Source organism: Bactrocera dorsalis, chromosome 5, assembly GCF_023373825.1.
Source record: "Bactrocera dorsalis isolate Fly_Bdor chromosome 5, ASM2337382v1, whole genome shotgun sequence".
NCBI lineage: Eukaryota > Metazoa > Arthropoda > Insecta > Diptera > Tephritidae > Bactrocera > Bactrocera dorsalis.
In genome coordinates, this window is record NC_064307.1 from 6,440,177 (window position 1) to 6,456,147 (window position 15,971).

Consider the following 15,971-nt stretch of genomic DNA (forward strand, 5'->3'; position numbering starts at 1 on the left):
TTACCTCTCCACTAATTGCAGTTTCAGATGTACTCGGTAATTCTTCAGTAATATTTCCAGGCTGGTGCATGATACAAAAAACAACTCACGTTTTTACAAGTTAAGAGTTAGCGTGGAAACAAAAGTTCAACAGATCTCAACAATTTTCAAATCGGCGTTTATCAAAAAAGAAGCCGGAAAATGAAATGTTAAAACTCTATAAATGAATAAGCTGAATTCAAACATAGGGTGCCAAACTAATACCCTTCATGACGTTTATTTAACTATGTAGATTTTGAATCAAAATAATATCTTTATATTTTTAAAAACACTAATTGTTTCTCATTTGAAACTGAATGAAGCTTAATACTTTAATATTTGTTTTTTATTTTAAGTGCATGCATATAGATACATGTAAGTATTTGATATGAAAAAATAAACAATTCCCCCAATCAGCCTGTGTTAAAACCATTTAAAATTTTTTCTTCTAGTGTATATTTCAGTTGCTGCGACAAATGTCAAAATACGACACACCATCCAATTGGATGTACGTTCTCTGCTCTGACCACACTTTTCTTTAACCGAGTTACGTGCTTTGCATTTCTTCTGGCTTTGTTATTTGCAAAATATTTGAAACAATATTTTTAAATTAACTTGAAGAAAAAGTGTTGTAAATTTGGTTTAGAAAATCGATTGAAAGAAACACTTAACGTTTTAAATAGTTAACAGTGTATAGCAGGAGATCGCAACAGCAGTAAAGTTGACTGAATCGCGGAGTTATTTCGTTTGCATTTACGTGGAGCGGCGGCGGCTGAACGTGTTGAAATTGCGCGAGGAAAAATGGTTAAGGCTAAAAAGGGCAAGAAAGAGATAGCAACCAGCGCGGTTGGAGGTGTATCGTCCGGTGATGAAATGTAAGTGCACCAGGATGTTTTGATATGGTGAAGTGCCCAGGCATATTTTAAAAGGGTTATGGCTCCTTAATAACGGCTAAAAACATGTTTGTCTGGTGTCTGAAAGAAGTGTGCGGGGAAATTTGCTGCGTTGTCAAATCTGCTTGAGTCGTTAAAAGTTATATTTACGCTATGCGAATATACGAGTGCATATATGAGTTTTTTGTATTTAAACATTTTATAAATATAAGCTTTGGTTAACAAATTAATTATATTTCGCGTAAACTTCTAGGGATCAAACTGAACTTCAAGAAGCTAACATTGATTCCGATGCCGAGCAGGACAATGTAAGCCTAAAAAACAAGAAGAATCAACAAAAATCGACAAAAAAGAATAAGAAAAATCGAAAAGATTCAGAAGGGGCAGAAGATGAAGTGGATAGCATCACAACTGGTGTTAAGAAGTTAGAAATGAAAGGAAAGTCCAAAAACAAAGGCAAGTCAAATCAGATTGATTCAGATGATGAAGTAGCCGATGGCAATAAGGAAGAAGAAGCACCAGCAAAATCCAAAAAAGGTAATAAAAAGAAATCTGCTTTCGAACTACTGGCCGCAGACGACGATGATGAGGATTATGAAGCTAACCCACAGGATATTGAAATGTTAGAGGAGGAAGATGAGCCAGTTAAACAGTCAAAAAAAGAAAACAAAAATGCCGGTAAAAAAGGTAAAAAATCCAAAAGGGGAAAAGATGATGAAGAAGATTTAGATCAAATCTTAGCAGAACTTCAAGCTGAATATGCGGGGGAGACATCAACAACCACCACAAATGTGGTTGCTCCCGATGATTTGGACGACGAGGAATTTACCAAGAAGAAGAAAAATAAAGGCAAACCACAGAAAAGCGCTGTTGAAATTTCGGCACCTGAAGCAGATGAAGCTGCTGGTGGTGGTAATGATGATGAGGAAGGAGGTACAGTTAAAACCGCTGCACAAAAGAAAAGAGAAAAGAAGGAGCGTCAAAAACGAGAGGCAGCTTTGGCTAAACAACGAGGGCCACCACAAACGAAGTCGGAAGTATTGGAAAATGTAGAGGAAATAACTGAAGCTGTAAATTTGGCAGAAAAGACTGAAGATAAAGAGGTACAACCTCAATCAGGAGCTAGTGGTGTGGGTAATGAAGACTCCGGTGCGATTGCAGAAGAAGAGTCGGGAAAGGATAAAAAGAACAAGAAAAAAGGTAAAAAGGATAAAAAGACCGAAGATGAAGAACCGAAGAAGGATAGTAAAAAGAAAGGAATGTCCGCGGCTATGGTGGCTGCTATGCAGGAACGTTTGAAACAAATTAAAGAGGAAGAAGAGCGACAGCAACGATTGGAAGAAGAACGGTTAAAGCAAGAAGAAGAACGTGAGCGTCTTCGCTTGGAAGCCATAAGGCTGGAAGCTGAGCGCAAAGAAAAGAAGAAGCAAAAAGAAGCGGAAAGAAAAGCCCGACTTAAGGCAGAAGGCAAACTTCTTACCAAGAAACAGAAAGAAGAACGAGCAAGAGCGCAAGCTATGTTAGAAGCTTTGAAAGCCCAAGGACTCGAAATACCCGATCCAACTGAGAAGAGGCCAACAAGATTAGGTAAATCGCATTGTTTTTTTTTTGATGATCTTGCATCTTATAGTATCATGATTTTTTTTGTAGGTACACGCATTCGTCCAAAGAAGAAAGGTCCTGCCAAAGACGAACAAGCTGAAGCTGAAGCCAAAGCTGCTGAGGAAGCCGCCGCAGCTGCAAATGCTCAACAAGAGTCATCTGAAAAGAAGGAAGTTATTAAAGAGTCTTGGGATGCCAGCGACTCGGAAGAAGATGCAAATGGCGATGACGATACATCCCAAGCTACTACTACTACCACAAATAATGACGAAAAATCCAATAGTGGTGGAGAGGCTGCAGTTTCGGGCTCAGCTGGCAATGCTGCAGAATCATCCGATGATGAATCTGAAGATGATGAAGAGTCGGAAAGTGAATCTGAAAGTTCAGCTCCTGAATCTGAAAAAGAAGAAGCCATTAATACTAATGACGCGGAGGCTCGTCGGTTACGTGCTGAAGCTCGTATTATAAAGCGTCAGGATGATGCAGAGAAAAAGCGTACTGTAGATGATTTGCGCGCCGCCGTAGTATGTGTACTCGGTCATGTCGATACGGGAAAAACAAAAATTTTAGACAAGTTGCGTCGTACTCATGTGCAGGATTCCGAAGCTGGTGGTATTACGCAACAGATCGGCGCGACAAATGTTCCAATCGATGCAATAAAAGAACAAACTAAACCTGTTTATAATTCATCAAGTTTCGAATTTAAGTTGCCTGGCTTACTGATCATCGATACTCCTGGTCACGAATCGTTCAGTAATTTAAGAAATCGTGGATCATCACTCTGTGATATTGCTATTTTGGTGGTAGACATTATGCACGGCCTGGAGCCTCAAACCATCGAATCAATTAATTTACTTAAAAAAAAGAAGTGTCCGTTCATTGTCGCACTAAATAAAATTGATCGATTATATGATTGGAAGGTGATGGCTCGTCGAGACGTTCGTGATGTTCTAAAGGAACAACAAGCCAATACACAGCTTGAGTTCAAGCAACGTTCGAAGGATGTAATTCTCCAGTTTGCTGAGCAAGGTCTAAATGCTGCACTTTTCTATGAAAATCCAGATCCCAAAACATATGTTTCATTGGTCCCAACCAGTGCAATAACTGGCGAGGGTATGGGCAATTTACTGTTTCTAATTGTGGAGTTTTGCCAAAAGATGTTGCCAAAACGTTTAATGTACTCAGAAGAGCTGCAGGCAACAGTATTGGAAGTTAAGGCAATTCCGGGTCTTGGCACCACCATCGACGCGATTTTAATAAATGGCAAACTTCGGGAAGGTCAAACGATGATATTGGCAGGTACAGATGGTCCAATCGTTACTCAAATACGTTCGCTTCTCATGCCTCAACCAATGAAAGAATTGCGTGTAAAGAATGCCTATATTGAACACAAAGAAGTAAGGGCTGCACAAGGTGTCAAAATTGCAGCAAAGGATTTAGAAAAGGCTATTGCTGGAATTAATCTGCTCATAGCACACAAACCGGATGAAGTGGAAATTTGCAAGTAATTGCCTAGTAATAAGTTTTATTTTCGATTATATTAATAAGAAACCTTAAACGTTTGCAGGGAAGAAGTTGCGAAAGATTTAAAGAGCGCTTTAAGTCATATAAAATTAGCGCAAACTGGTGTGTATGTGCAAGCTTCCACTCTGGGCTCGTTAGAAGCTTTGCTAGAGTTCTTAAGAACGTCTAAAATTCCGGTAAGTTTAACATACTAAGTTGTGTACATGACTGATATTTTTAACATTTTTCATATATAACGGTATTAATTATTGTAAAAATGCAGATATTTGACTTAGGCCCGTCTTCAATGTCTGGTTAGTAGCCATCTATCAGTTAAGTTATAGTTGAATTTACCACGACCCCTTAAATTTAAAATACCTTTTTTAACCAGAACTCACCGACAGATAGCTGCCAATCAGACATAGAGAAATTGGCTCTTATATTTTTTTTATAAAAAAATAACATTCATCCATAACCTTCTAATATTAAAACAATATACAATTGAAAAAATTAGTATATATTAATCGGAAGTACATATTGATAAGTTAGATTTTAGGAAAGCCTATCGGTTAATTTTTTACATATGGTTTTAGTTACAAAATCTAATATAATTAAAATAATATGCATACATAATTCGATTATAAATTAAATTTTGTTTTAGCAGGCGTTTAGATCTAAAAATGAATTTTGGGACTTTCATAATGGTATAATTAAAGATATATCGTTATTCGTAAAGGGTACGTTCAATACCTGTTAATAATTGACTTTTGTATTAAGAAAGTGGCATCACTGATGGATACGTACACAATAATCAGCTGTTTATAACACTGTATAACAGTCTGACTTTTTACAAAGAGATTTGAGCGAAATGTGCTGCTGAAATTGAAAGAAAATAATTTTCTGCCATTAAGCATTTAATTTAAATTTAGTGTGAGTTTATAAAGTATTCGTAATTTACGTGATAATCTTTATTTTATGCACAGGTGCGGTATCTGCTTTAAGCCTTTGGACATAAACTTCGAAGTAACCTGACATATTGATTGGGCTTCCAGCAAACAATTGTAAATTTACTTTGTTGGTGTTATCTGGTATTTTGATTTTTCTTGCAGTTTTGTTTATTTGGTTTTGCTTTTTTATTCGGATCAATCTTCTTCTTTACTGGCGTAGGCAACGCTTACGCGATTTTAGCCGAGTTAACAACAGCGCGCCAGTTGTTTCTTCTCTTCGCTACGTGGCGCCAATTGGATATTCCAAGCGAAGCCAGGTTCTTCTCCACTTGGTCCTTCCAATGGAGTGGAGGTATTGCGTCGAATACTTTCGGAGCTGGAGTGTTTTCGTCCATCCGGACAACATGACCTAGGCAGCGTAGCCGCTGTCTTTTAATTCGCTGAACTATGTCAATGTTGTCGTATATCTCGTACAGCTCATCGTTCCATCGAATACGATATTCGCCGTGGCCAATCCGCAAAGGACCCTAAATCTTCCGCAGAACTTTTCTCTCGAAAACTCGCAACGTCTTTTCATCAGTTGTTGTCATCGTCCAAGCTTCTGCACCATATATGTAGCAGGACGGGAATTATGAGTGACTTATAGAGTTTGGTTTTTGTTCGTCGAGAGAGAACTTTGCTTCTCAATTGCCTACTCAGTCCGAAGTAGCACCTGTTGGCAAGAGTTATCCTGTGTTGGATTTCCAGGCTGACATGGTTGGTGGTGTTTACCCTGGTTTCAAGTTAGACGAAATTATCTACGACTTCAAAGTTATGACTGTCAACAATGACGTGAGAGCCAAGTCGCGAGTGCGACGACTGTTTGTTTGATGACAGCAGATATTTCGTTTTGCCCTCGTTCACTGTCAGACCCATTTGTTTTGCTTCCTTGTCCAGTCTGGAGAAAGCAGAACTTTTGGTGTTGCTCAACGTCAGTTCACACAGCCGTATTAGTTTTGCGGAGATACAAAATTCAGACAACGCGGCAAAGAGGCAACTCCTTTTCGTGCTGCCGAAAGCAGCTTTGAAATCGACAAAGAGGTGGCGTGTGTTGATTCTCCTTTCACGGGTTTTTTTTCAAGATTTTTCGCATGGTGAATATCTGGTCGGTTGTTGATTTGCCAGGTCTAATGCCGCACTGATAAGGACCAATCAGTTTGTTGACGGTGGGCTTTAATCTTCGGATAAATAGGTTTGGCTATTTTCAGCTTTAAGAAGTTTAGAGAGCTCTCACTAGGATGCGAAGGAACTTCATCTGTTTTTCCATTCGGTTTCGAAAATGTCATTCATATCAATAAGGTTTATCGCATATGAGAATAGAGTTGATCAGTACTGAAAGTAATAAATATGGTTAAAAAAATATATATGATAGCCAATTGTTATTTACATATAGTTAGTGCCGTAATCTCGCGGCTAACATAACCAGGGTGACATACAAATTAATATTTGTTTTGAGAGAAGGGCCATATTGCTAATTCTTAAGTGAAAATGTTCTTGTTATTTCAAAAAACTTAATGTGTAATTGGAATTGTCCCGTATAATCCGAAAAATGCTTATAATATATTATAATGCTTTGATTGCAAGACACTAATCCAATTGACAATTACAGCAGTCTAATTAAATTAACATTTAATTCCGAATTGTAGCATCCTTTTTCAAGTGGTCAAATTGTATTTATAATAGTAGTAAGAAAATAGAGAGTTATTTGAGCTTTTAATAAAATCCAATACATTTTTGAAAAGTAAAGAGTGTTATCATGAGGAGTAAAAATCGAAAAAGATTGTTGTTGTTATTGTTGTAACGGCATACCTACCATAAAACGTTCTCCAAATCGGTTGTCGACGTATTGGGATGTGAGTCTGTATATTCTCTCATTGAAGCATAATATACATGTTATGAATATAAGCGATCAAACCTGATTTTGTAGGTCTTATTACATGAAGCTTCACGCAAATTTCATAATATATTATCCACCTCCCCATTTTATACTTCAACTATTGTTGTTATAGCGGTAAAAAACCAATAATTTTGAGGTATACTATTGAATTTAAAATTCGCATCCCTTCTGGTTATGTCGCGGAAACGACTTTTCACATTACATGTTTGTCCCATGTGTTCCGCTATGCGTTGGGACTGTTTGAATATTGCCAATAAAAATATATTTATTTGAAATTACGGTTTAAGGTCTAAATTAACATTTATTGAATTTAAAAAAAAATAAACGAATTAACTTATTAATTCTCGGCTATCCTTACCGATTCGTTCGAATGCCATAATTTCTGGCTGATTAAAGAATAATTAACAAACATGTTTATTTAGTGACTATAGTAAATTCAAAATAAAAAAGTCTCCTCGAAAAATGGTGAAGAGAAGGCTGATAATTAACCTAATTTAAAATAAAAAATAAATATTTGCTTACTTGTCGTTTTTTAAAATTCTCATGAAATGCAAAAAACACAAATTAACACACTGTGTATATTCTGTTTATATTGCTAACGGTGCATGTGTGCCAATCAATTAATGCGAGTAGCACTTGCACTCATGTATACATAAATACATATTTATATATGAATATACAAATATCCATACGAACACACTTATGTCCATATTTTGGACGGAAATGTGACCGGAAGTTAGTAAAATTCATATCAAAGCAACGCAGAAAAGTCTAAAATTACAAAAGTGGGTCGTCGCGTTGGTGGCAATGCGATCAATGCGATTCTGAATATTTATTCTACCAACAAACCAAATTTGTTATAATTTAACAAAAAAAGTGGCTAATTTAACTTTCTAGTTTACCTTACTCGAGTTTTTGAGTATATCGATGCAATGATAAAACAAAATTTAATTTGCGTATTAAAAGGGCGTAAGTCACTAAATAAGAGCTCAACACCACGTGGCTTGTGGATACCTTCGTAAATTAATGAAACGTGTATACCTATTTGATCGCTTCAGTCTGTTTGTTCGATCTTTATTTCCCCTATATATATAAACTTATGTACATACATATTTATTTTCACGAAATAATTAATATATGTTCCATCTGAAAGCTGATTTACCAAATCAATATTATACAAATTGTTTAAAAATGCTAAAATATATAAATTCAACATATTTCTCACAACACATACTGTATACTTGTCACCCATAGAAGTTTTTTTTTTTTTAAATTCCCACTAAACTACTATTCGGCGTATTCAACCATATTTGCATAAGTTTACTAAAAATGTATGTGAACTCGTCGAAAAGCGCAATAAATGGAAACTTGTATAACCGAAAATAATGAAAAATAATATTGTGGTCTTGCTATTTTTTCAGCCTACGCCAACGCAACCCTACCTAAACTATAAGGAACAGGTTGAGAAAAAAGTCATTAGCGATACCCTGTAAGAAATTTTGAACGGCAAAATTGTGTAAAAATTATAGAAATTACACTTTCAAAGCACAGCTAATGCAACATTAGAAATACAAGTTTACTGTAATTTTTCGACTCTAACCTCACCGGCTGATTCTTGCTAAGTCTGGGTTGCTAAAATCGAAAATTGTTGTGCAAATTTCCCAACACGTAGGATTTTTATGTTGCAATCAAGGGGTGTGGGGGTCAAACCACATCCATTTACTAAAATGACAAAAATATCTATACCTGGTGGAAAATTTCTAATCTCAAATTAAACCTCTTTGCTCATGAGTCACAAAATTTTCCTTCAAATTTGTTGAGTAGTGTAATTGTTATGATAATTCTGTTGCAAGCTCATATTCAATGGCTAATGGGGTTTTATGAGGGTTATTTCGATAAACAATATTAATTCACTAATCTAAAAAGTACACGAATTTTGCGCAGAAAGTTGATATTTCGAAACACTGCCCCCGATCGAGGCATTTGTTTTCTCTCAGGGCGAGTTGCCAGCGTAGTACTCACGCCCTACAACTAAACAGCATAATTTATTCAATCTACATATTCATAATTCACGTGTAGTTTTATATGTATCAGCTAGTAATTTCAAAAGTTATTACACAAATATTCAAATATCGTAAATAAAAGAAACCTGCATGAGTATTTCAGCCATAGTCTCATGCTAATTAGATGCGCAGCTTCACTGGCGTGGATAACTCATTCATAGTAATGCATTATTGTATTTGTTGTTGATGTTATTGAGTGGGTTGACCGACACATTGCTTATAGTCTCTTCACACGGTTTATAAAGTGGCGTGGGCGATATTACAAATGTACATATTTAAATTTATTATGAATGAAGTTACCTTTAATCTAGTGTATTCCACATAATTACCTATACAAATATACCTATGAGTTGCAGATTAAATTGTTAGTCAGGTATAATTTCTTGATTAAAAATGAAGCTAATTATTCATTGTATTGGGTCTTAAAGATTTCAAAGCATCATACTTATATAGTTTTATTACTGAAGAGCAGGAAGTAGTAACTCCTGAATAGTAGCAAATTAACACTTTGGTACTTAAAACTGTTGGCAGGGACGTTAACAAATATCATATATTTGGTATAAGAAACAATAATTCAATAATAATACAAATCTTCAGCATCGCCTTCAAAACAGGTTCTTGAACCAATGCAAGCATGTTTTAAGCCTCGGCTGGAGTAGGAGAATAGCCTCAGCTAATTTTGGATTTTCAGTTTCTGCTCATTTTTTGAGCGCAATTCGCTAGATTCTTGGACATTTTCGACCTCATATTCATGAACATCTCATCACCAGTAATGATGCGTTTGATGAATGTGGCGTCCTCAGCTACCTTCTCAAGTATAGGATGGTTTTGATGTTGTGACATCAGAAAAAAAGAAAATTCGGGACCGTTCCGCTTACGTAGACCCGACCGTTATCAAGTTTTGCGTACTCTCCTATACGTATTTTTTTAAGCATTGACACATTTCACACCCAAAACATTGACCTGTTCTCGTCGTAAACAAACAGCTGCCTAATACTAATTGACATATGAAGATCAAACTTCACACGAACATAAAAAAGCTTGTATCAATCTAAAAAAAAATTACATATGTATCGATTAATTTGTACGCGCTGTCCAAAAGGACTAGTTTTGGTCAAATTTGATCATAACATATTGTGTCATACAATATATATACAATGTATAAATACCGTATTTAAATAATTCGATCGCGCATTTAAGGTTTCCATTGCCAATTAGGTGGCCGATAAGTCGTTGCCAACAACGAACAGCATCAAAACATTCGCCGATGGCGATGAATGAGCAGCACTAAAAAGCTCCTATGAAAACGTTCGACGGAATACAGCTTTAGCTAGCCAATAAATGCTAAACTAAACAAATGTAAATGAAATTAGCGTGAAAAGTGTCATTGACTTCCTAAAATACTCGCATAATGAATGATTTCTTTTTTGGCGCTGTTCTCAATGTATTGCACATACGCACGCACATACACATACATATGTATACTCGTACACACATTGGGTACATGCTTGCATGTGTGCAGCTAAAGGCCAATGCAAAGCATACGCAGAAGCCTTTCCCAGATTTTAATGAATCAATTTTAGTTAATGAATGAATGAATGTGGAATGTGTGAGGAGTGAAGTGGTCTAGTGTCTCATTACCGTCTGGCAGGCGTTCAATTTGCTCCTCAAATAAACAAAAACCAAAATACGAGTACATTCGAGCGCAAACAATTATTTTTTGTGCATCATCAAAAAAGTATGTGTGCCCAGTTGGTGAGGTGTTTTCTAATCTGAAAGTTGTTTGCTGATTGTGGGGGACAACCTTGTAACAATTTACACTCATACTCATCTGTGGATGTGTGTGCGTACCATAATTGTGTGTCACTGCACATGTGTCCGCTGATCAGTTTTTGTTCGCACTATCGTGTTTAATACAATTCTCTTAATGCGTGTAATTTCTATAAAGTCCATTAGTTCTGGCTTACGAATTTCGTTCTCGTTTTTCTCAGAAGCTAAGGTTGGAAGCCTATTGAGTTATGTATGAGCCGAGATTTTTTCAAAGGAAAAATAATTTGCTTTTCAGTTATTGTGAGGTTGTTTGAACGATTGCAGGCTTAGGTTGAATATACTTTGTATATGGTTTGTGTCTAATGTTTTTAGTTTTAGATCTTGGGGAATTTTTTGTCCATTGGCAACTCATATCCTATATCACTTTTGTAATTTCTATTTACATCACTTACTGACTTCGCTGACAATTTTTGTTAAGAAAAATTTCTTGTTAGGAAAATTTTCGTTTTGTAAATTTTGGTATTTTTTTTTGTTTCGCCATTTTTCTTGTTTGATTTACAAAATTTATTTGTGTGTGTACGTAAAAATACGCTCTTTGCAGATTTGAGCAATCAGAAATGGATCGCAATGTCAGAGATCGTCCTCGTCATCCGCCTGGAATGCGTGGGCGCGATATCGGAATGTTCTATCGCAACCTATCGAAAAGGAAACAATCAAAGACAGACACGCCGACGATTAAATTGGGTCCATGCGTGAGTGTTCCCCAAACCGTGTTGGCCAAGGTTGAAGAGAGCTTACGTCGATTCGAGCAAAGCTGTGAGGATGAGAAGGTGTTGAAAGATTTTGAGGCACAATTTCGGCATTTGCTATGCGCCGATTTCGAAGATTTCATTATCAGTACCAAGTCGGCCAGTGTGGAGCTACAGGACAATGAATTCCAAAATCAACGCTACAAATCCGAGGTGTTGGCAAAGGAGCGTGATCCAGAGTTTCAACAGCGATATGAGCAACGTCTAAAATTACCGACTATGAAGCAAAGTGAACGCATATTGGCAGCGATCAAAGAAAATCAAGTGCTACTAATTGTAGGCAGCACCGGATGTGGTAAGACCACGCAGGTACCACAACTCATTTTGGATGATTACATCTTTAACAATCGTGGTTCGCAATGTCATGTGGTGTGCACGCAACCGCGTCGTATTTCCGCGGTAACGGTTTCCGAGCGTGTAGCCTACGAGCGGCTCGAAAAATTGGGTGTATCGGTTGGCTATCAAATACGTTTGGAGAGTGAATTACCACGTGACAATGGCTCCATTTTGTACTGCACCACCGGCGTGCTACTGCAAAAACTGCAAACTGATCCACTGATGAACACCGTTAATGTTGTTATCATAGATGAAATACATGAGCGTGGTGTCGAGACAGATTTACTATTGGCCTTGTTCAAAATCGTATTGCCCCACCGGCCCAATCTCAAGGTTATACTAATGAGTGCTACAGTTTCGGAGCAGGAATTCAGCACCTATTTCAATAACTGTTGCACGATATACATCGAAGGCACCATGTTTCCGGTTAAGGTGAATTATTTGGAAGATATTATACAAGAGACTGGATTCACGCGTTTTCGAAATAATCCACACGAGTGTGCAAAAAATAAACCGCGGCAACATGGAAAACAGTTTAACCGCCAGAATGCTAACGACTTTGCATACACGGCAATGATAGAGCCATATTTACGACAAATCAAGGACAAATATGATTCCCAAGTGCTGCAATCCTTACGTTGCACTGACTCTGAGGGTTGCGAAAATCTGCAATTTATAGAGCACTTAATTTTCTACATTTGTGATACCAAGCCACCTGGCGCTATTTTGGTCTTCTTGCCGGGCTATGATAAAATCTCTAAACTTAATTCGATCCTGCTGAACCCCACCTTGCCGATAGGCCAGCGTTACTCCCGCAAAATACAGGTGTATCCTCTGCACTCAATGATGCCAACAATGTTTCAGAAGAACATTTTTCAGCCCTCCCCACCTGGAATACGAAAAATCATACTCTCCACCACAGTGGCGGAGACTTCGGTCACCATTGACGATGTGGTCTACGTGATCAACTGCGGACGCATGAAGACGAATAATTATAATGTCGAGGCTAATTTGCAGACACTGGAAGAGACTTGGGTAACAAAAGCCAATTCACAGCAACGCAGAGGTCGAGCTGGACGTGTCCAACCCGGCATTTGTTATAATCTATTTAGTCGCGCACGCGAAAAAACAATGATCGACCATCTGGTACCCGAGATAAAGCGGAGCAAACTAGAATCCACCATATTGAATTTGAAAATGTTGCACATAAAAGATGTGGACCATTTTTTGAATACCCTCATGTCGCCGCCTGACAATCAAGCCATTACGAATGGTATAAATTTGTTGAAACGCATCAATGCTTTGGATGCGGAAGGTACATTAACACCACTGGGCATGCATTTGGCACGTTTACCAGTCGATCCACAAATCGGTAAGATGCTTGTTATGGCGGCGCTATTTCGCTGTATGGATCCCATTACCACAGTGGCGGCAGGACTCTCATTCAAATCGCCATTTTATACGCCGCTTGGCAAAGAGAAGGACGTTGATCGAGTTAAACGTGATCTCTCGGCCAACAAGAGAAGTGACCATCTGTTAATCGACAATGTGATGCTCAACTATCGCGAGTCATTGCAAGATGGTTCAGAACGGGATTTTTGTTATAAAAATTACTTAAATATCGCCACACTGCAACAGCTAGAGGACATGAAGCGCCAATTCGCTAGTTTACTTCGTGCAGCAAGCTTCACCGAATCGGGCAGTTGCAATGCGAAAACCTCCAATGAGAATTCCAACAATATTCCATTATTGCGCGCCATCATCGCAGCCGGGCTCTATCCAAACATGGCATTTTTAAGTAAAGTGCGTCGCACCAAAAATCATGTGAATGCTATACATCACCTCTCCACACCGGAGGAGCGTCGCATCAGTTTTCACCCATCCTCTGTGAATAGTAATGAGGCTTCTTTTGATTCACACTATTTTGTTTACTTTCAAAAGCAAAAGTCTTCAAGCGTTTTCATCATGGATGCCACCATGGTCTTTCCCATGGCCCTGATCATATTCGGCGATGGTGTCGAAACAGGTTATACCGAACATAAAGTGTTCTACATATCCGTGGCACGCACTTACTATTTCAAATGCGATCCCGGCACAGCGAAAATGATGTTGGAGTTGCGTAAGCGCTTGGAATGGCTTATGCAAAAGCGTGCTCTAAACCCTTCACCAATCCAACCAAACACTAGTGAAGATTTCATCATTAAAGCCATCCATATCCTTCTATCACTCGACGATGTGTACGACTACACTGATCAATATCTCTCATCCGATGAAGAGCAATAACCGCAATTGTATGAATACTTGAATGGCCTTGATTTCAAAAATGTTAAAGTGGCATTATCGTTTTTATTGCATATGAGAAATTAATAAAGAAAAGTTTGAGTAGCCAATAAAAACATCCGAGTTTGTATTTAATTGCTTGGCAGTTAAAGTTGTACAATAATTATAGAGTTGTTGCATAATTTTTTTAGAGCAAAAACTGCAGCCCCAATAGACATTTGCAAAAAAACAAAATGGAAAATAATGGACACCCTAATGTATATTGTGACAAAAAAGTACCCCAAAATAGCAATTAAATTCCCCGGGTAAATGACATTAAAAAAAATGTATTTTGCTAAGTTGGTAGGACCGTCCTCTGCCAAATATGAGCGCGAGTGTTGGAAAACGTGATTCAGTTTTATCAAAAACGGTCGGAAGATCGTTGAAGACACGCCTCGTTCTGGAAGTCCTTCGAACTCTTCAACTGATAAAAATGTTAAAAAAAGAGCGAAGGGCATGGTTATTGAAACTCCTCAGGTACATATGTGTTAGAGAGATGGCAAGAGAGCTTTAGTCCGTTCGAATAATTTTGGTTGATGTTTTGGGTATGAAAGGCGTTCTTGCTCGACTCGTCCCGATAAAGCAAATTTTTTTTTCAAAACGAGTACCGTAAGCAGGTATCTCTGGAGATTTTTGATCACGAATTCACTGAAATGCCGCTCCGTGGAACCCCTTTTCAGTCGATCGACGAGATATGTAAAACAAAATTCGCTAAGGGGCTGAAGTACATCCCAAAAAATGCTTATTAAGAGCGTTTCAGGGACTGGAATACATTTATATTTACATCTGGTGGGGATTACTTTGAAGGCGACTAAATAAATATTGATAAATAATTAAATATGTTGCGTTTTATTTACAATTTCCGTGTACTTTTTTGTCACAATGTGTAGCGAAGAACCTGCATGAAATGTTCGTATATCTGAAATGCAAAGCAATTTAAGACTAGCAGCGAATTTCAGGTTAGGTAATCACTCTAATTAAATGAAACGAGGTGCAAATGTTTACTAACCATTTAGTGTATTTGTTTATTTCAGCAGCAAGTATTTTTGCACTAATTGTTTAATCTGTCTATCACCTCGATAAATCAAATTGCTATTGAATTCTCCGCGATCCTTTTCAATTTTCTCTATCGAGGTGTTTATTTTCCATTCCAATAATAATGCCTTCATACATACATACATATGTATGTATACATATACTCGTATGTACTTAAATGCAACTGGTGTGCCCTCCCTGTGCTTGCACGCCTTTTTTTATTGCCACATATTAGCATCTACATACAAACATCTGTATAAATAAGATATGTGTAAACAAATTAGGTAATTGGCTAATATTTAGATAATATGTGTGCACGTTTTTTGTTTATACAAGTATGTATAAACATAAGCTTTGTATATATGTATGTACATATATACATATATTCTTTTGTTTTATGCAATCAGTCTGATAAATTCTAACTTTTCAAAGTACACCTTAGGTCTTTGCTAAGGTGCTCTCAAGGGTCAAGAGAAAGAGAACTCTCTTTTCGCTTTTCCTTTCCGTTTGATTCTGCCTATTTTTTCTTTGAAGCCTAATCGCCTGAAAATCGGAGTAATTTTCATCATCGAAAACACTAAAGCAACAACGACACAAAAGCTTTAGATTTGAAGTTTTGCGCAAACGTTTAGGACGCGCTAATAGTAATAAATTTATGTTATTTAATTTTTGCGTCGACTGTGTATTCGCGAGCCGGTCCTCCAGCAAGTTACGCATACGACCAAATTCACTTCTCGTAG

At 37.4% G+C, this 15,971-nt stretch overlaps 2 protein-coding genes across 5 annotated transcripts in view; both read left to right on the plus strand.

The window, feature by feature from the left end:
• Positions 1-495: 495 nt before the first annotated feature.
• LOC105233687 (eukaryotic translation initiation factor 5B) overlaps positions 496-15,971 on the plus strand; it is a 53,926-nt gene continuing 38,450 nt past the window's right edge. Inside the window, exons 1-4 of the mRNA XM_011215823.4 lie at positions 496-893; positions 1,165-2,498; positions 2,562-4,017; positions 4,081-4,213. Coding sequence (XP_011214125.1) covers positions 820-893; positions 1,165-2,498; positions 2,562-4,017; positions 4,081-4,213 — 2,997 coding nt within the window. The 5' untranslated portion in view covers positions 496-819. The remainder of the gene's footprint in view (positions 894-1,164; positions 2,499-2,561; positions 4,018-4,080; positions 4,214-15,971) is intronic.
• On the plus strand, positions 4,500-14,161 carry LOC105233686 (ATP-dependent DNA/RNA helicase DHX36). Of its 4 annotated transcripts, none has more exons than XR_007422982.1 (3): positions 4,500-4,946; positions 5,000-5,104; positions 5,184-11,327. XR_007422982.1 is itself a non-coding variant. In XM_029548316.2 (3 exons), the coding sequence occupies exon 3, from the start codon at positions 11,350-11,352 to the stop codon at positions 14,158-14,160; it is 2,811 nt and encodes a 936-aa protein (XP_029404176.1). In that variant the 5' UTR covers positions 4,573-4,946; positions 5,000-5,104; positions 11,334-11,349; the 3' UTR covers position 14,161. The 4 variants fall into 4 exon arrangements, 3 of the variants coding, with proteins under 3 accessions (XP_029404176.1, XP_011214123.1, XP_011214122.1); XM_029548316.2 differs by lacking the exon at positions 5,184-11,327 and adding an exon at positions 11,334-14,161 and having other exon boundaries at positions 4,573-4,946; XM_011215820.4 differs by lacking the exon at positions 5,184-11,327 and adding an exon at positions 11,334-14,161 and having other exon boundaries at positions 4,575-4,946; positions 5,000-5,077.